The sequence below is a fragment of the Oncorhynchus clarkii genome, chromosome 22 (assembly GCF_045791955.1).
Source record: "Oncorhynchus clarkii lewisi isolate Uvic-CL-2024 chromosome 22, UVic_Ocla_1.0, whole genome shotgun sequence".
Taxonomy (NCBI): domain Eukaryota; kingdom Metazoa; phylum Chordata; class Actinopteri; order Salmoniformes; family Salmonidae; genus Oncorhynchus; species Oncorhynchus clarkii.
In genome coordinates this window covers 41,155,003-41,174,727 of record NC_092168.1, presented here as the reverse complement: position 1 = coordinate 41,174,727, position 19,725 = coordinate 41,155,003, and the positions used below count along the sequence as shown (strand labels likewise).

The following is a 19,725-nucleotide window of genomic DNA, read 5'->3' as shown; positions in this document are numbered from 1 at the left end:
AACAACTACTCCCAAGTCTCAGAGCGAGTGACGTTTGAAACGCTATTAGCGCGCACCCCGCTAACTAGCCAGCTATTTCACATTGGTTACACCAGCCATTAGGCTGATAGGCTTGAAGTCGTAAACAGCGTTGTGCTTGCGAAGAGCTGTTGGCAAAACGCATGAAAGTGCTGTTTAAATGAATGCTTACGAGCCTGCTGCTGCCAACCATCTCTCAGTCAGACTGCTCTATAAAATCATAGACTTAATTATAACACAATAACACACAGAAATACGAGCCTTAGGTCATTAATATGGTTGAATCCGGAAACTATAATTTAGAAAACAAAACGTTTATTTCAGTGAAATACGGAACCGTTCGTTTTTTTCTCTAACGGGTGGCATCCCTAAGTCTAAATATTCCTGTTACATTGTACAACCTTCAATGTTATGTCATAATTCTGTAAAATTCTGGCAAATTAGTTCGCAATGAGCCAGGCTGCCCAAACTGTTGCATATACCCGGACTCTGCGTGCCATGAACGCAAGAAAAGTGACACAATTTCACCTGGTTAATATTGCCTGCTAACCTGGATTTCTTTTTAGCTAAATATGCAGGTTTAAAAATATATACTTCTGTGTACTGATTTTAAGAAAGGCATTGGTGTTTATGGTTAGGTACAGTCTTGCAACGATTGTGCTTTTTTTGCAAATGCGCTTTTGTTAAATCATCCCCCAGCATTGCATCGATTATATGCAACGCAGGACACACTAGTTAAACTAGTAATATCATCAACCATGTGTAGTTAACTAGTGCTTATGATTGATTGTTTTTATAAGATAGGTTTAATGCTAGCTAGCAACTTACCTTGGCTTCTACTGCATTCGCGTAACAGGCAGGCTCCTCGTGGAGTGCAGTGGGAGGCAGGTGGTTCGAGCGTTGGACTAGTTAACCGTAAGGTTGCAAGATTGAATCCCAGAGCTGACAAGGTAAAAATCTGTCGTTCTACCCCTGAACAGGGCAGTTAACCCACCGTTCCTAGGCCGTCATTGAGAATAAGAATGTGTTCTTAACTGACTTGCCTAGTTAAATAAAGTGTAAAAAAAAACGGCAACATCGGGGTCCAAAAATACAGATTTCCCAATGGTTATGAAAACTTGAAATCGGCCCTAATTAATTGGCCATTCCGATTAATCGTTCGACCTCTAACGGACAATGTCAAATGTGATATAGCGAAGCACCTAAGTGAGTTGGGTGCGCCATTATGCAGGTACTTTCTCGAAAAGGATGACACAAACAACTGGATTTGTTATCCCTTTCATGCCCTGCCTCCAGTCCACTTAGCACTATCTGAACAAGAGAGCCTCATTGAAATTCTTGGCTTCATCTCTGATCAGTCTTCTCCTTGTATGAGCTGAAAGTTTAGAGGGACGGCCAGGTCTTGGTAGATTTGCAGTGGTCTGATACTCCTTCCATTTCAATATTATCGCTTGCACAGTGCTCCTTGGGATGTTTAAAGCTTGGGAAATCTTTTTTGTATCCAAATCCGGCTTTAAACTTCTTCACAACAGTATCTCGGACCTGCCTGGTGTGTTCCTTGTTCTTCATGATGCTCTCTGCGCTTTTAACGGACCTCTGAGACTATCACAGTGCAGGTGCATTTATACGGAGACTTGATTACACACAGGTGGATTGTATTTATCATCATTAGTCATTTAGGTCAACATTGGATCATTCAGAGATCCTCACTGAACTTCTGGAGAGAGTTTGCTGCACTGAAAGTAAAGGGGCTGAATAATTTTGCACGCTCAATTTTGCAGTTTTTGATTTGTTAAAAAAGTTTGAAATATCCAATAAATGTCGTTCCACTTCATGATTGTGTCCCACTTGTTGTTGATTCTTCACAAAAAAATAGTTTTATATCTTTATGTTTGAAGCCTGAAATGTGGCAAAAGGTCGCAAAGTTCAAGGGGGCCGAATACTTTCGCAAGGCACTGTACATTGTATGTGCCCTGGTCCTATAAGAGCTCTGTTACTTCCCACGAGCTTGGTTGTGACAAACTCACACTTATTCTTATGTTTAATAAATGTATCGTATAGTGCGTGTGGGGGGGGGGCTTACAATGATGTCAAAAAAACATTTGAGAGTGCGCTGACCCTGGTGCTAGAGGGGGTACGCAACTGGAGGTCGAATATTTGAAGGGGTACGGGACTATAAAAAGTTCGGTAACCACTGGTCCTAAGTGAATTCTGGAGATATTCAGAATATGAATGTCATCTATTACTAGCAAGTTATTAATTTCATGTACCTTGTTTCTTAACCTACATATATTAACATGGGATATTTTGACAACTTTTCTGGGATGCTTGCTTGTTTTCTTAGCTCTCTCTGGGAAGCTTAGCAGAAGTAGATATTCTCATGTTATTTATGTTAGTGCATGGTGAGCTGCACACAGTGGACTTCCAACTAGGGCACACCGGCTCATTGCTAACAGCATAAATCTGATTCATAGACACGTGATTGCTGCATACAATAGCGGTAGGATCAGCAGAGGCATTCAGGGCAGTTAGGGGGACATAAATCAGGTTACTTACATTGTCTACCTATGCCCCTGGTATAATGTACATTTGCTAAAGCATTATGATGACTCAGCGACACAATGGTAGGGATTAACTGGGCTGGGGCATTGAAGTCATTGTCTCAACTCAGCCTTATAATGCTGTGAAAGGATTCAGGAACCAAAATCATTTGGGTGGATCCCATCCTCCTTATAAAGTGTGTTTTGTTTCCAAAAGGTATTGAAATTGTCAACAAAAGTTATACCCATTGAGCTGCACATAGCCAGTTGTGAAGAGAAAGAATCCTGCTAAAGCGTTCAATGCCATGATTCAGAGAGGCCACAGGGCCAGATATGATGGGTCTTTTATTAGTGTCTAGCAGATAGTCAATCAGCTCTTTGAAATCCTGTTTCAACTGTTCAGAGCTGCCCTTCATAATGTCATTTAAACCCACCAAAACTACGATAGAATCGATGTCCTGGCGTAGTACGTTCAGGAGCAGCTTAGTATTGTCAATTACTCGAGCTCTGGGATAGGACACTGTTTTTGCACGAGGAACAGTCACATTTTCTTACCTTGGAGCTGCCCAAAATCACAGCTGGCAAGAAGGACAAGGAAATCTGCCCACTCCCACTTTTCACAGGATGATGCAGGCCTCCAGACAGATGGAGACGCCCCGCTTGATCCAGAGTAGGGATCAAAGGTTGCCAACGTCGACTTCTAAATCGTAGGAGTAGGCACGGCGGCTGCAGACACAGGTACACCCAGCGACGAAGGTGTAGGAAGATCAGGCTACAGCGCGACAAAACTATTCAATATTTGTATCCGCTCCGGACCTCTCTTTGGGAATGTAGACGTTTTTGTAGATGTTTTTGTAGATCTTTTTGGCTTCCGCGGCTCGTGACGTGACGATCTTTGATTGCCATGCTCCTTTTGCTGTGCTCCTTTGACTCTATCAGATGGGGGAGGAGAGGCAGAGATGGCTCCCCTGGCGAACGAACTCCGGGCAACACCAGCCAGTCAGATAATGATAAACAACAAGACGGAGATTCGTCCAACATGCACAAACGCCGTCAAGCCACTTGCGGAGAAAAGGTAAACATTCCACTCTGCATTTTCCCCAGTTTCTTACATTGACTGGCTACCTGCGTGATTAAAGAAGCCACGTCAAGACTATAATCCTTGCTGCAATGGAACTCTGAGTGATCCAGTTTTTCCCGAACAAAGCGTTGTGAATACAGCTCCTACAGCGCTGGAGCCATTCATTTACTTTTTCAGAGAGGTCTCCATTGGAAAACTCATCTGGGACTAACTTTGTTAGCTTGATGGCTAACGGTAGCAGCTTAGCTTGGTTAGCTGCTCTTTCAAGCCGACTTTAAGAATCCATGAAAAAACTATTTTGTTATTTATGTTTAACAAAGATTGGTTATGTTTTAGTTAAAATAACAAACTGAGTGGTTTCCAGTATACAGTGTTCAGCTGCGCACTCTGACGTCAGGACCAACAATGTAATCCCAAAGGTGTTCTATGGGGTTGAGGTCAGGGTTCTGTGCAGGCCAGTCAAGATCTTTCACACCAATCTCAAGATACACTTTCTGTATGGACCTCGCTTTGTGGACAGGGGCATTGTCATGCTGAAACAGGAAAGGGCCTTCTCCAAAATGTTGCCACAAAGTTGGAAGCACAGAGTCATCTAGAATGTCTTGTATGCTGTAGCGGTAAGATTTCACTGGAACTAAGGGGTCTAGCCCGCACCATGAAAAACAGTCCCAGACCATTATTCCTTCTCCACCAAACTTTACATTTGGCACTATGCATTTGGGCAGGTAGTGCTCACCTGGCATCCGCCAAATGCAGATTAGTCCGTAGGACTGCCAGATGGAGAAGGGTGATTCATCAATCCAGAGTTCAATGACGGCGATCTTTACACCACTCCAGCCGATGCTTGGCATTGCGCATGGTGATCTTGTGCGCGGTGGCTCGGCCATGGAAACCCATTTCATGAAGTTCTCGACAAACAGTTCTTGTGCTGACGTTGCTTCCAGGGGCAGTTTGAAACTCTGTAGTGGGTGTTGCAACCGAGGACAGATGGTATTTACGCTCTATGCGCTTAAGCACTTGTTTTGTGAGGATGTGTGGCCTACCACTTCATGGCTGAGCCGTTGTTGCTCCTAGATGTTTCCACTTCACTGGAAGCAGTTTCCTCTGCTTAGAGCAACAGTGAATTGGGCAGGGCAGTACTGATTTCTTATCTTACATCTGCAAGCAGAGTCTACATCAGGCAGTATGGCATTGTCTCCCTCAATCCGTGCAATGGTTACTGCTATAGGTTTCATGACTTTCAGGCTGCTTACCACTCTCTCCAAAAATACATTATCCAGGAGGATCATCTTGATGGGACTGGCCATATCGGAAGACTGATATGGACATTTCTTGGAGAGACTCCTTTCCCTCCAGGAGACTGTCAAACATGACAACATCACCCCAACAGGTGTTGCTGGGCAGCTTCAATGTGGTGCTCTTATTCTTCTCACTTTGCTTGGTGAGGTAGATTGCTGCTTTTCACTGCTATGATGTCCTTGATGAGCAGATTCAATGCATGACCAGCACAGCCAATGGATGTGATGTGTGGATAGGACTCCTCCACTTTAGACCAAGCAACTTTCATGTTTGCAGCATTGTCTGTCACCAGTGCAAATACCTTCTGTGGTCCAAGGTCATTGATGGCTGCCTTCAGCTTATCTGCGATGTAGAGACCGGTGTGACTGTTGTCCCTTGTTTGTGCTCTTATAGAAATCAGATTGAGGGGTGGAGATGTAGTTAATTATTCTTTCCCCATGAAAGAATCCATCAGAGATGATTGCAATAGTCTGCTTTCTCTATGATTTGCTTGACCTTCACTTGAACTCTGAACTCGGCATCCAGCAAATTAGTAGATAAAGCATGTCTGGTTGGAGGGGTGTACGCTGGGTGAAGAACATTCGGAAATCTCTTCCAATACACATTCTCTGTGAGCATCTGAGGTGAACCAGTTGCATACATAGCTTGAGCAAGACATTCATCAGCATTTCTCTGACTACGTTCCTCCATTGAGTCATATAAACTTCTGATTCCAGGAGGACCATGGACTGTTGCTATCGATGAGGTCTCTGATTCATCATTTTCACCTCGAATAGAAGTAGAGGGACTTTTGTCGGAGGTTGCTTGTTGTGAGCGCTGAGGGAACTTTATGCACTTGGCCAGATGATTCTGCATCTTTGTTGCATTCTTCACATTTGGCACAGTACTTGCAAATGTACACAGCTTTTCCTTCTACATTAGCTGCAGTGAAATGTCTCCACATCAGATGGTGTTTTTTCTGTAAAGATTAGGAAAAATTAATTTCAAAAAACCCAAATACAATTCCATGTACAGATAAATAATTAAGCAGTTAAACAACTCCTTTGTAAGATAAATGTTTTAAAATGAAACATGTATGGAAGGTGGTGAATGGAAAAGGTGCATTAACACTCCTCAATTAGCAGGCTCAAGCCAGCTAAAACCCACATGGTAACTAACTAGCAGAAATTGTTAACAAGTTAGGCATGATTTAAACACTTTTTTGTTAACTAGAAAATAGTTGCGTACAGCAAAGTGTGTTTGTCATACATGTTGGTCATATAAAATATATTCACCCTGCCCAGTATTGTAATCAAAACTTGGCTCAGACAGTTTAGTAGTGTGGGCTCAATAGCATCTCATTAGTGTGCAAGATCTTGAGAATCAGCTGTACATGTGATGGAAGAATGCACTGTGCATGCAGAGGGTTGCAATTCCATTGAACTGGGGATAGTTTAACCAAAATATGCTACAAGACCTATAATTTCCTTATGTGTATCCCACAAAAAAGGTTCACTGTTATAAGTTAACTTTTTTTTAATGAATTTAAGCTAAATTCCCCAATTCCCGGGCTTAACTTCCCATGAAAAAAATCTGGGAAAATTCCGGAAATGTACAGGGAAGCTTTTGCAACCCTAATTGTATCTGCCTGCTTTGGTCTGGGCACCTACGCTCGAGCCAACAGCTTGATGATACAGTGCGGGTAGGCTGTGTGGGTAGTAGTCTACATGATGGATAAGAGCGAGAATATTTTTATTTGTCAAATGGCAGCCAAGCATCGATGATCATGTCACCAGAATAAGACCCTCAATATTTATTGGAAAGCAACATCAAGCTCATCACCATGCACTTTCACCACCCAGTGAAGTTAACCTGTCTAGGATTGGGGTTCTTTCGCCAAATGCAATCAACAGAAATCTAATAATTAAATTTTTTCAAACATACAAGTATTAGGCACCATTTTAAAGATAAAATTCTCGTTAATCCAACCACAGTGTCCGATTTCAAAAAGGCTTTTTGGCTAAAGCAGAACATATCATTCATTATGTTAGGTCAGCAACTAGTCACAGAAAGCATACAGCGATTTTCCAAGCAAAGAGAGGAGTCACAAAAAGCAGAAATATTGATAAAATTAATCACTAACCTTTTGATATTCTTCATCCGATGACACTCCCGGGACAACATGTTACACAATACATGTATGTTTTGTTCGATCAAGTTCATATTTATATCCAAAAACCTGAGTTTACATGTGGCTTTGCCTCCAAAACATACTGTGAATTTGCACAGGGCCACATCAAATCACAGAAATACTCATAATGAACATTAATAAAAGATACAAGTGTTATTTACAGATTTAAAGATATACTTCTCCTTAATGCAACCGCTGTGTCAGATTTTAAACAAACTTGACGGAAAAAGCAAACCATGCAACAATCTGAGTATGGCGCTCAGAGGACATACACAACCCAAGAATATATCTGCCATGTTGGAGTCAACATAAGTCAGAAATAGCATTATAAATATTCATGTACCTTTCGATTTGTTCCACAATAAATGTTTGATTTGTTCCATAAAGTCCATCATTTATGTCCAAATTCCTCCTTTTGTTAGGGCGTTTAGTAAACAAATCGAAACTCACGAGGCGCGGGAAAGTGCAGCGGAAATGTCTGGCCGTAGAAACAAATCAAACGATGTATAGAATCAATCTTTAGGATGTTCTTATCATAAATGTTCAATAATGTCCCAACCGGAGAATTCCTATGTCTGTAGAAAAGCAATGGAACGAGAGGTAACTTTCTCATGCCCACGCATCACGAGACTGAGGCTGCTGGCAGACCTCTGACTCATTCACCTCTCATTCAGCCCCCCTTCACAGTAGAAGCCTGAAACAACGTTCTAAAAACTGTTGACATCTAGTGGAAGCCTTAGGAAGTGCAAGATGACCCATATCCCACTGTATATTCAATAGGGGCTGAGTTGAAAACCTACAAACCTCAGATTTCCCACTTCCTGGTTGGATTTTTTCTCAGGTTTTTGCCTGCCATATGAGTTATTTTATACTCACAGACATCATTCAAACAGTTTTAGTGTTTTCTAATAATACTAATAATATGCATATATTAGCATCTGGGACTGAGTAGGAGGCAGTTTACTCTGGGCACGCTTTTCATCCAAACGTGAAAATGCTGCCCCCTATCCATAAGAAGTTATTAATAACTTATTCTATCTGTAGTCTAATAAACTGTGTGGTTTCCTGAGTCTAAGTGGGTAGGACTATACACCACATTGCGTGACTCCAAATTTTCTTTGTCATGATGGTTATTATCAATATTTTCTGTCCATGAGCTGTAGTGAAGAGAAGCGTTTCAATACCAGGGCCAGTCGAGCATAACACCTTCCAGAATCCAATATTGCCACCCTCCCTCCCTCTTCATCTGCCCTTTCTGGTGGGCAGATCTGGGCTACATGGCCTTGAGGGGAAGCATGTTTGAGAACAGTGACTGTATTATACAGAGAAAATTGTGTCCTCTGAAAAACTGTGGAAAGCTGTCAGGATCTGTGTTTTATGGCACCATAATTCCCCACGCGTCAGCCACTTTTCACTCCCTTACTTTAATTAAAATCTTTTTTTTTGGTGTGACGCTTGTAAAAAAATAAATGAATAAATAAAATTCTCCGGAAACGAGCCTTTTAAGCTGATGACACTCTTGTTGTCATTGTGAGGTGAGCCGTTGTCATGGTAATGTGGCCCTCCCATATTTTGTGAGCTTTGCTTCTTTTGCTGTGCCTGATTTACTTTATCCAGGCCATTTTGATATAATTTAATGTGTATGGATGTGTCCCATATGGTACCCTATTCCCTGTATAGTGCACTACTTTTGACCAGAACCACTTTAGGGAATAGGGGGCAATTTCTGATGCAGACTGTCTTTATGTAGCTACTGTATGCCGTTAACGTTGGTCAGTCACAGAACTTCTCTTCTTCCACTTTCCAGTCCCAGTGGCTCTGTGTTAGCCTGTCTAGAGCAGGTGAAGAGCTACCTGCTGACTGATGGCACCTGCAAGTGTGGCCTGGAGTGTCCTCTCACTGTTCACGAGGTGAGCCAGCCAGGAGATGTTTGTGGGTGTGTGATGGGGCCACTCCTGGTAGCTGGGTCATAAAGTTCAAGGGAAAACACTGAACACGAACACACTTCTAACTGTAGCCAGGGTTCGGAGGAGAGAGGTGACACGTATGTTATAGGAGTAGCCACTTACACACGCTAACATCTTTCACCCCCCCCCCCTCCCTCAGATATTCAGCTTTGACCGTGGGGCGGTGGTCAAGCATAGGATGGCTGAGGATGCACAAGCCGATGCCGATTTCACCAAGCTGTGTATCCACAAGAGGAAGATCATTGCCACGGCGACACTGCACAGGAACATGGAGTCACTGCACCCCTCGCTGGCTCTGGCTAGTCACGGTAGTGGCACTGGTATGTGGAAGTTGTTTCTCAATTTGAGAGGCAAGCTTGCCCCCCTGGTCCTCTGTAGCTCAGTTGGTAAAGCATGACTCTTGCAACGCCACGATAGTGGATTTGATTTCCAGGGCCAGCAATATGTGAAATGTATGCACGCATGTCTAAGTCACTTTGCATAAAAGCATCTGCTAAATGGTCGTTATTATTATTATTATTATTATTATTATTTATATTATAACAATCCAACCATTCATATAGCTTATTGGTTGATAATGAAGTTCAATATCTTACAGCATTTGATTGCCATTCAATTGCTTTTACCCTCCAGTGGGGTGTCACTAGATATGATGACGTGAGCATCTGTGCATTCTCAGCTAGTTTTGTTCCGTTTTTCCATATGCCATGGAGAAATTAAAATGAAAGACAATATCTTTATGACAGATTGAGATCAGCTCTGTCAGAAATGCTCTGTTCCGTGCAGCATTTTTTACAGCTGCTGTGCTGCATTGTGCCCTGTCAGCATTGTGTTATAAAAGAGTAGCAAAAATGTGACACTGTCTGAACATGCATACACATATCAGCTAGATTATATTTACATAACGTTCAGTCTGCTTATCTGCTGTTATCTAACTGTTTGCTGTAAATATAAGGTGTCTGTTGTCAATTAAGCACTGTTTGTGTAGTTGCAAGTTCAGAATGGAAAATGCTGAGTGAGTCACTCAGAATCATCTCAATTTTCATCTGTAATATCAACGTGACAAAACTAAGATGACTACTAAATGAGATTACTAATATGAACAATATTACTCTGCTTTGTAGGTTCGGCGACGGTGGGTCCTATGAGTCATCCAGCAATAAAGAACAATAGGTACGATGGTCCAACCAACAAGATGACAATACCTGGTCAACGGTACTATAACCATGAACTGGGTTCTCCTCAGAGAGATCCGTACTCTGGTTACAGCAGGACAAGACTGGGGGGAAGTGATCGCTGTAGCCAACAACGGTCTCCCTATCGTATCCGCCACAGTGTCCTGCTCAGCCCCTCCTCCTCCACCTCATGTGGCTCGCAGCATTATGGTGATGGGACTCCCTCCCCAAGGACTGAACTTCTGGGGAGTCCTGAGCCCAACATGCTTGTTTTTCATGGAGCTTGCAGCCCAGGCTCTGCCCTTATGAACGGTGATCGTTTTACACCTCTCTCACCACCTAGTGTTCTGCTCCACGGCTCGCCTTCGGCCACCCAGCCTTCGTGTGCCATAGCAGGAAGGACTAATGTACCTGTCAATGCCAAAAGCCCCAATATGCAGAAGCCCTTCTACAGCTTCCCCCACAACAACTTTCAACATAAGCTCCAGCCTGCATGCCATCCACACCCACAGTCGCACTTGTCCCTGTCTCAGCTCCCTCCCTCCTCTGAGATGGACCCTCTTGGTATCCTGGACCCCATTCCAAGCAAGGCTCCAAGCCAGGGTCCCTTAGTGTCAAATGTATCTGGCCTCCAACACAGTGCCCATTCTCAGGTACCACCAATGAATGTAAACATCCCCCCTACCAGTGTCCCTTTGCCCAGCAACCTGCCTTTACCAACTGGGAAGTCTGGACATGTTGGGCATGGCCAGAGGGTCCAGCACCACCCTACCCCTTCATCGGTCTCGTCCTCGCCTATTGTGTCCCCGGTACATGGGCCTGTCCTTGCCAGGATGGAGGAGTCACCCCACCGTTCACGTTGCTCCTCCGGATCTTCTGAACATGGGAGCTTCGCTCACCCCACGGGGGTCCAGGTTCCTTGTGGGGGTTCAAAGCCACTTCCCCGGTCCCCTCGGGCCTCCTTGGGGTCCCCTCGACCTGCAATGCCGCCAAGTTCATATAAGATGGACAAACACCATCACTTGAACGATAACCCCAACTACCTGCCAGGGGGGATGAAAAGTAGTCTAAGCAGGCATTCCAACTCCATGTGCCCTCCAGCTCCTGGTTCTGATAGTGTCCTTCAAAGGAATCATTCGGTAGGAATGCCCCTTAACAAGATGCTAGATCAGCAGAATCCTGCTTCATTCCCAGCCAGCAGTCTTCTGTCAGCCGCAGCCAAAGCACAGCTAGTGAATCAAAACAAACATCCCGACAGTGCAGCGGCTGCAGACACAGAGGCTCACAGTGGCAGCGGTTTGGGACACCCAGGACTAGTTGGTGGAGGCAGAGGTGGGAACCTAGATGGACACAGCACTTTAAACCAGCGATATCTACCTAATCCTGGGCCGTTGGCGAGCGAGGTTCAAACCGGAAGAGCAGCATTAAGAGACAAACTCATGGGTATGGCTCAGCAGAGAGAGGCGAATCGCAAGCGGAAACTGTCCAATGATGTCAGCGGTGGTGGCGTCAACAATGACAGGGCTTTCGACGTTCTCAAACATCCAATGGGTGGCTCAGGATCAAGTTCGGCTAGCTTTCCAGAGCCTTTGAGGAGAATGTTTCAGCAGGGTAGCCTGCCCCCAAACACCTCAATGGCCCAGCTACTCCAGTCCATGAGCCACCAGAGTGCCCATAATGGGCCAAGCCACATGGGCCACAGCCCAGCCCGATCCAGCAAATCTCCCTTCTTGGAGGAAGCTTTGCCTCATATGTCAGCTTTTCAGCAGAGCTTGCGGGGGCCTCAGCTCCAGGGCAGAACGTTGGTCCCTTTCTTCCAGAACATGAACAACGAAGGTCAGATTTCAGGCCAAGATCTAAACACGGAGCAGTTTAACGGGCCAATGAACGCAATGCATGATCCCGCCTTAGCTGGGAACGTTGGGGTGCTGGGTTACGGTGGTAGACAACATGCAGCCATGGGGTCAATGCAGGACAATCCAAACTCTCACCAGCAGCAGCAGTTTGGACATTATCAGAAACCATCCCAGGTGCAAGGCAACCCCCACTTCAGAGGCAGGGCAGGATTGCCTCCCATGATGTCCAATGGCAGTGTCCAAGCCCTCTCTAAGTCAGGTAAGCAGCTGTTTCTTGATTTTGTTGACTTTTTTTGTCCTCTTATCCTAAGTGTGTAGCAAAATCATAGATTTATATTATGATGTTTTAAGTCAATATTCTCTACCTACACGTTTTTGTGGTTAAGCGAAGGGCAGTAATTTATTGTGCGCCCTTATGGAGAACTGGTATAGTTTTTGTTCTAGTATTGCAAATAATTGGATATACACTACCTTTCAAAAGTTTGGGGTCACTTAAATGTCCTTGTTTTTGAAAGAAAAGCATGTTTTTTGTCCATTAAAATAACATCAAATTGATCCGAAATACAGTGTAGACATTGTTAATGTTGTAAATGACTATTGTAGCTGGAAACAGCAGATTGGTGTTTTGCGGGTACTATTTAATGAAGCTGCCAGTTGAAGACTTGTGAGGCGTCTGTTTCTCAAACTAGACACTAATGTACTTGTCCTCCTGCTCAGTTGTGCACCGGGGCCTCCCACTCCTCTTTCTATTCTGGTTAGAGCCTGTTTGCGCTGTTCTGTGAAGGGAGTATTACACATCGTTGTACGAGATCTTCAGGCTCTTGGGAATTTCTCGCATGGAATAGCCTTCATTTCTCAGAACAAGAATAGACTGACAAGTTTCAGAAGAAAGTTCTTTGTTTCTTGCCATTTTGAGCCTGTTATCGAACCCACAAATGCTGATACACCAGATACTCAACTAGTCTAAAGAAGGCCAGTTTTATTGCTTATTTTATCAGGACAACAGTTTTTAGCTGTGCTAACATAATTGCAAAAGGGTTTTCTAATGATCAGTTAGCCTTTTAAAATGATAAACTTGGATTCGCTAACACAACGTGCCTTTGGAACACAGGAGTGATGGTTGCTGATAATGGGCCTCTATACCTATGAAGATATTCCATTAAAAATCTGCCGTTTCCAGCTACAGTAGTAATTTACAACATTAATAATATCTACCCTGTATTTATGATCAATTTGATGTTATTTTAATTTACAAAAAAACAAGGACATTTCTAAGTGACCCCAAACTTTTTTAACGTTGTGTACATTAGCCTACTTTATTACAATGATCACAAAAAAAATACTATTTTGTATTATTTCTTTACATAACTGTTTGTCCTTTTCATTCAGTTCAATCTCATTTTGTTGACGTCTTTGTCACTTGTGCTCTTTTTAGAAGCTTTCAACATTGAGCTGACTGCAAAACATTTTCTGTTGCACAGCCAAATAAAAGTGAAGTATTTTAAGCCTGTGCAAGACCTCTTTTAAAGGCAAACATGTTGTACAAGCAGGCAGATAAAACATTTCTGATGTTTTTCAACTTGTATTTCTCACATCGGGCCTTATTGTTTGTGCTTTTTTTTGTTGTTTGTTTTGGCTCTAATTTCTTTAACCCATTTTCAGCTCAACTAAGTCATCTTTTCAGCAATGCTTTGACCTGAAACCCAACTCTCCCATCGTGGCTATTATGATCATGTGTGTTTCTCATTGTATGAAATGATAGACGACCAAACAACAATAACAATGACTCACCAAGTTAGATGATCAAGTATTATGCTAGAAGTTGTTCTACTGTAAACAGTAGGCCTACTTTCTATCTGTGTCATTGTAATCAGCCTTTAGACAGTGAGTGGAGAGACCTCAGTGTTGTGGAATGCACTTCCTTGCTATGTCCTCTGTGGTCTGCAGCCAGGCCTCTGCATTGCTACGGGTGACAGTCTGTGACTGAGAGCCCAAGAAGCGCCACTAGCCACGCGTCACTGGTTCGTGTATCAGACGGCTGTGTGCGTCCTCTTGGCTAATGTCTGTGTCCTGGAGCTAGCCTCTAGTAACCTACAGTCCTGCTCTTAGAGAGTGAAGGATGGGCGAGAGGGTCATGGAAAATGAGAACAGTGCTTCTAGTAAACAAGTAATGTAATATTTAATCTGAATTACTGAGATTGGGATTTGATCTTAATTAGAGCTGGGCGATATGGACAAAAATCCATATGGTTATAGATTGCCTGAGTTGATGCCATAATGATAAACCAAAGGATACGTTTATAACAATGTGAACCATCACTGTTTATTATTATAATTATTATTATTATTATTATTATTCTTTAAACTAGTACTAGTTTGAGGGTTGCAGCCATCCATTGTCTCTTTAACAATCACCTATGTTAGAGAACTTATTTAATTTCAATCTTCACATTTCTCTAGTATAGGTTACTTATTGCAATGAATATTATCAGCAAAAATGTCTGCGATAAGTGATCGGTATGGTCGGTGTCGGATCATTTTTGGTTTATCATCCCAGCACTAATCTTTAATGGTTGTAGGTAGTTGGGTAGATGAGTAGGATACCAGCTCTGCCACCATATACTTATTGTCTCTGTCATTTTATTCTGAAGTGATACGTAGTAAGTGAAGGTTAGTTATGGCATTTAGTCTTGACACATTCTCTTAGCCCTAGTCTGATTTAAATGACGTACAGTCCACTCCTGATGTATGCAACAGCTTGGGATTGGTGTGAATGCAGATAGCAGGCGGTGGCATGAGAAAATTAAGAATTTGAATTGGGACTAGTGAGAAGCACTCCCCTTGAAGGGAAATTGCATTTCCTTTTGATGTGCAATTATCAGGAGTCGAATGTATCTAGACAGATGAACCCTTTTTTAGCGTAAGCTAATTGCAGTAGGTGGAAATCTTGTATTTTATACACTTTCATAGTAGTGTCTAGTCACTAGCTATCTGCCAGAGAGTAGGGAGCACTTTCACCTGGACAAGCCAATGCCCTTTACGGTGAGAGATGTGCCACACATCCATAAACATGGGTGCATTTCTGTTTCGATACAGGAGCTCCACACATATGATCACATTCACTTCCTGTCCAAGCTCTGTGGATTCAGCAAATGTCCTCCGAAACCGTCAAAGTTAGCGGATCATGGTGGCTACTGGCTACTTTGTTGAGGTTTGTCATCTGTTTTTGTTAAATGAACCTTTTTATTTCAATAGCAATAGACTCCTAATGTTGTCACTGACTGCTATTGTTGACTACTTCTCCTGTTCTACACCGTACCCTTGCTGACAGTTTTGAGGTAATGTATGGATATCCATCTAGACAGTTCTAGAAGTGTACGTTCAAATTTTATATCCTGATTTGATTTAAGAGTCAGTGGCCATCTTATCTAAAACACCTATATTTGGTCTGAAGTCAGTGTGTAGTCAGGAAAAGCCCAAATGAACCCCAGTTGACCCCTTTGGTTTTCATCTCAACAACATTGTTTTCTTTTCTCACTTGTCTTGTCGGTTTCCTTTTTCTTTCGTATTTGTTCAATCAAGTCCTCAAAAAAATCAAGGGAAGTAAATGGGAGTACATTTTGGGCTTGTTTTTACGACCACACTACTCTCTTTTACTGTCTCTTTATATTTCAACACATCCTCTTCCAATTACCACAGGTAATTAATTGTCTTATTTGGAGTAATTGTGCTATTCCCAAGTGACCCCCCCCTTCACTACTTCCTCTCAGAGAATCCCCTGCTTTTTGTGATCGTCACAGAGTCAGTCTGTTAGGTCTCCAGTTGTGTTCTGTAGTTTGCCAAGTTTCAAGACTTCAGTGTTTGCTTATCTTGGAAAAGCCTCAGTTAGCTTGGAGCGGTGTTGACCTCATGATCAGATATCCCTAGACTCTCCCCTTCCTCACTTCACTCATGATCAGATCTCCCTCTACACACCTAATCCCTCACTTCACTCCTCATTCTCCCAACTTTCTCACCCCTCTTCTGTTTCTTTGTGATCTCTCACACCTCTCTCTCTCCCTCCCTGTACAGTTGAGGTCAGTAGTTCTCTGAGCTGTGAGCTGAGGCAGGCCCAAGAGGAGAGTCTCCAGTCTCTCATCAGGAGCAGCCAAGCCAATACACAGCAACAGCTTGTTCAGGGTCTGGGTCGTCACTCCATACAGAGCCAGCAGCTCCACAGGTTCCAGAGCCAGGGCTCCCATCCTGTTGCCCCTCTCCCTGGTGGTGCTGCCTCCAACCCCATGAACAACCTCCTTCAGAGATTCCAGGTCAGGCTGATGTGTTCAGGCTGATGTGTTCCTGGTCTGTTTCAACCTTATTTTCTCTTACTTTCTGTGTATTTGGATTAGTGTTGTATGTTTAAGGATGATTATTGTTGATTACTGTCAACATAACAACCCTTCTCCCTCTCTTTTTGTTACAGGGGGGTTTGCCTGAGAGGATTCCACAGCCCAACAGAGCTATGATGAGTCGACCGGGGATTATGTCCATGTCCCAACCCAGTGCCCCTTGCCTCCAGGAGAGTCATCGAGAATACCAGTCTCCCCAGGGCCTACACAGTGGTGGGGGAGAAGTTATTGATCCTATCCACAGGGAAGCGATGGGCATGGCCAGCAAGAACACATCTAATGTCATTACATCAGCGGGTGGTAGCAGTTCCTTCGCTGCTACTGTTGTCTGCGAGCCTGTTGACCTCTCCCATGCGGTCAACTCTGTCATCCACACCGGCCCCCTCCGCTCATATCGGGAGCCAGTGCCGGAGCACCGACACCATCCCAAGGTGGGCCGGCCCCGCAAGAAGACCCCTGAACAGAACAACATCTTCTCCCCCGTTGCCATGGAATCTCCTACAAGATTCCATTCGCCTCGACGTGGAGCCCAGAGAAGACAATGTGACGGAGAGGTGGCGGGCAAGGAGCAGGCTGGTCTGTGGCGTGATGACGAGCCCCTCCAACAGCTTTCCTTAGCCCAGGGCAGAAACGGCACCTACCCAGAAAGGCCCAAAGGTCAGGCCCACTTAGGCCCCCAGGATCAAACACCACTGCAAGACCCCAGTGGTATGTATGCCCATATGAACGGCAACGGTAGGGTTCACACCTCGGGAAGACCCAGACACCCCAGCCTGTCCCCACCAGAGGGCCACTTCACCAAGGACTCCAGCCTCTTCAACGGACATCTGAACGGCCAACTCGACGGCCAACTCAACGGGCACTGCTACAACAGGTATTACAATGGTCACCTGAACGGGAGCCTGAGCGGCGAGGAGGACCTGAGGCCTGGGGACTCGCCCTCCTCCAGTGAGGGGCTCCACCACAGGCCAAGAACTCAGACCCACTACCCGGGAGAGCTGCTCTGGGGCCAGGGCAAAGGCTTCCCTCCATGGCCAGGCAAGATGGGGAGCGAGGGGCACATGTACTCCCTTGGGATGGTGAACAGCATACAGGGCAAAGTGAGATTATTGTATTGTCGGTGTTGTGTGATTATGATTGGTCACATGACTACAGCAAATAAGGAAGTGGAGGTCTCCGCCACAATTCCACCCTCAGTTTCAACACAATTTTACATTACACTTTTGCTGCTACTAGTGTTGTGCACCATACCTTTTGATAATGCTTTGTATAAGAGAGGAGTTTTAAAATGTGCAGACATTAGGCATGGCATGTCCCTGAAGGATATTATATTCTTCACAAGGAGCATGGCAGGGAAAGAGAACAACTCAGGTGTTCTGCATTCAAAAACTATTTCTGCTCTGTGGCACTGCCAATGGCCTCAGAGATGCCAAAGAATTTGTCGTTTCACCCCCATTTTCACTTCTGTCGACATCCATTGCTTGAATTTATTTACAGCCTATTGTGACTATTATTATTATTTTCAAAACTACTGTCCAGGCTCTTCAATTTGGGATTTGGGGAATCTGCTTTTATATTTTTTAATGTGACATGTTAATTTAGGCTAACATTTGGACTAGGTGTTATTTCAGTTTGGTTTCTTGCCTTACATATAATATGCAGTGGTGGATGAATTTGCCACACCCATCCTTTTTATAGGCCTGTGTGTGGACAGCTATTTGAATAAATCTGACCCCCTTGTGTTGAGTAAAACAGAAATTGAAAGCAGTTTGGAAGGGTAGGAGAAAATGCTGCCTCTTTTTTTTAATTAGAAAACTGTTGAATTCTCTGTTGTGTGTTTAATTAAAGAAGCTTGCCAGTTAGTCATAAGACAATGAGGCTTTATTGAAGTTGAATTGTTGTGATTATTGAGTGTTAAATGAAGTCATTGCTTAGACACGAGTCATTCTGCAAACTCATTTAGAACTCCTGTCCTGAGAACAGGGTAATGTTCTTTTGGTTTCACTTGGCTGTCTTAACACTCTCATGCAGATGATCCTTTGGTAAAGTTTTGGTTTAATTCTCCCGGTCAGTGTTTTGGTAATGTTTTTTTTCTACTTGCCCTCAGGTAGAGTCAGACAATTTCCAGAGGACACTAACAGAGGATCTGGAGACCCTATACAAACCAAACAAAATAACTAGAAAGTAAGTTACTTACCCTAATCAGTGGTTCTCAACTAGTTTTGTCTCTGGACGCAAATTGAACCAGGTCTGTCACGCTCCAATATTCACATTGCTATTATTTGTTTAGCCAAAATGCCAAAAATCTGGACAACTAGGTTTAATGCATTGTTGATAGTAAATGCCCCAATTTACATAATGAGAACAACAGTCACACCTTTTCATTATCAATAATTGCAATTTCCCATATTCTTGATGAAGAATGTCAAGCTCACTAGTTTGAGACCACAAAATCAACCAAATCCGCTAAATAGCGCTGCTAATAAATATTGAAAATACTGTGATTTAAGAAAATATGTCCAGAGGTTAGATAATTTAAAAAAAATATATATATACGTTTATTCTTATTTCTACACACTTTCTACCTGGTTTTAATTGTTTAAGTTCAGACTGGAGTATATTTTATTAAAAAATATATACAGAACCAGTCAAAAATTGACACAGCTACTTATTCAAGTGTTTTTCTTAATTTTTTGTACTATTTTCTACATTGTAGAATAATAGTGAAGACTTCAACTATGAAATAACACATGGAATCATGTAGTAATGAAAAAAGTGTTAAACAAATCAAAATATAAAATATATTTTGATTTGTTTGAGGTTCTTCAAAGTAGCCACCCTTTGCCTTGATGACAGCTTTGCACACTCTTGGCATTCTCTCAACCAGCTTCATGAGGTGGAGTCATTCACGAGTCACCTGGAATGCATATGAATTAAGTTAATTTGTGGAATTTCTTTCCTTAATGCGTTTGAGCCCATCAGTTATGTTGTGACAAGGTAGGGGTGGTATACAGAAGATGGCCCTATTTGGTAAAAGACCAAGTCCATATTATGGCAAGAACAGCTCAAATAAGCAAAGAGAAACGACAGTCCAGCATTGCTTTAAGACATGAAGGTCAGTCAATCTGGAAAATTTGAAGAACTTTGAACGTTTCTTCAAGTGCAGTCGCAAAAACCATGAAGCGCTATGATGAACCTGGATCTCATGAGGATTGCCACAGGAAAGGAAGA

At 43.2% G+C, this 19,725-nt stretch overlaps 1 protein-coding gene across 3 annotated transcripts in view; it reads left to right on the top strand.

Annotated features, from left to right (window-relative positions):
- Positions 1 to 19,725, top strand: part of LOC139380914 (methyl-CpG-binding domain protein 5-like) — a 47,949-nt gene that overhangs the window by 24,001 nt on the left and 4,223 nt on the right. Inside the window, exons 3-8 of one of the 3 annotated variants that reach the window (XR_011628485.1) lie at positions 8,916 to 9,018; positions 9,215 to 9,395; positions 10,200 to 12,365; positions 16,178 to 16,413; positions 16,569 to 17,532; positions 18,602 to 18,678. Coding sequence is in view for 2 of the 3 variants with exons in the window: in XM_071124075.1 (XP_070980176.1) it covers positions 8,916 to 9,018; positions 9,215 to 9,395; positions 10,200 to 12,365; positions 16,178 to 16,413; positions 16,569 to 18,083 (4,201 nt within the window). In the remaining variant the exon portion in view is untranslated. Of the gene's footprint in view, positions 1 to 8,915; positions 9,019 to 9,214; positions 9,396 to 10,199; positions 12,366 to 16,177; positions 16,414 to 16,568; positions 18,250 to 18,601; positions 18,679 to 19,725 lie in introns of those variants that run through there. The other 2 variants (XM_071124076.1, XM_071124075.1) reach the window with 2 other exon arrangements.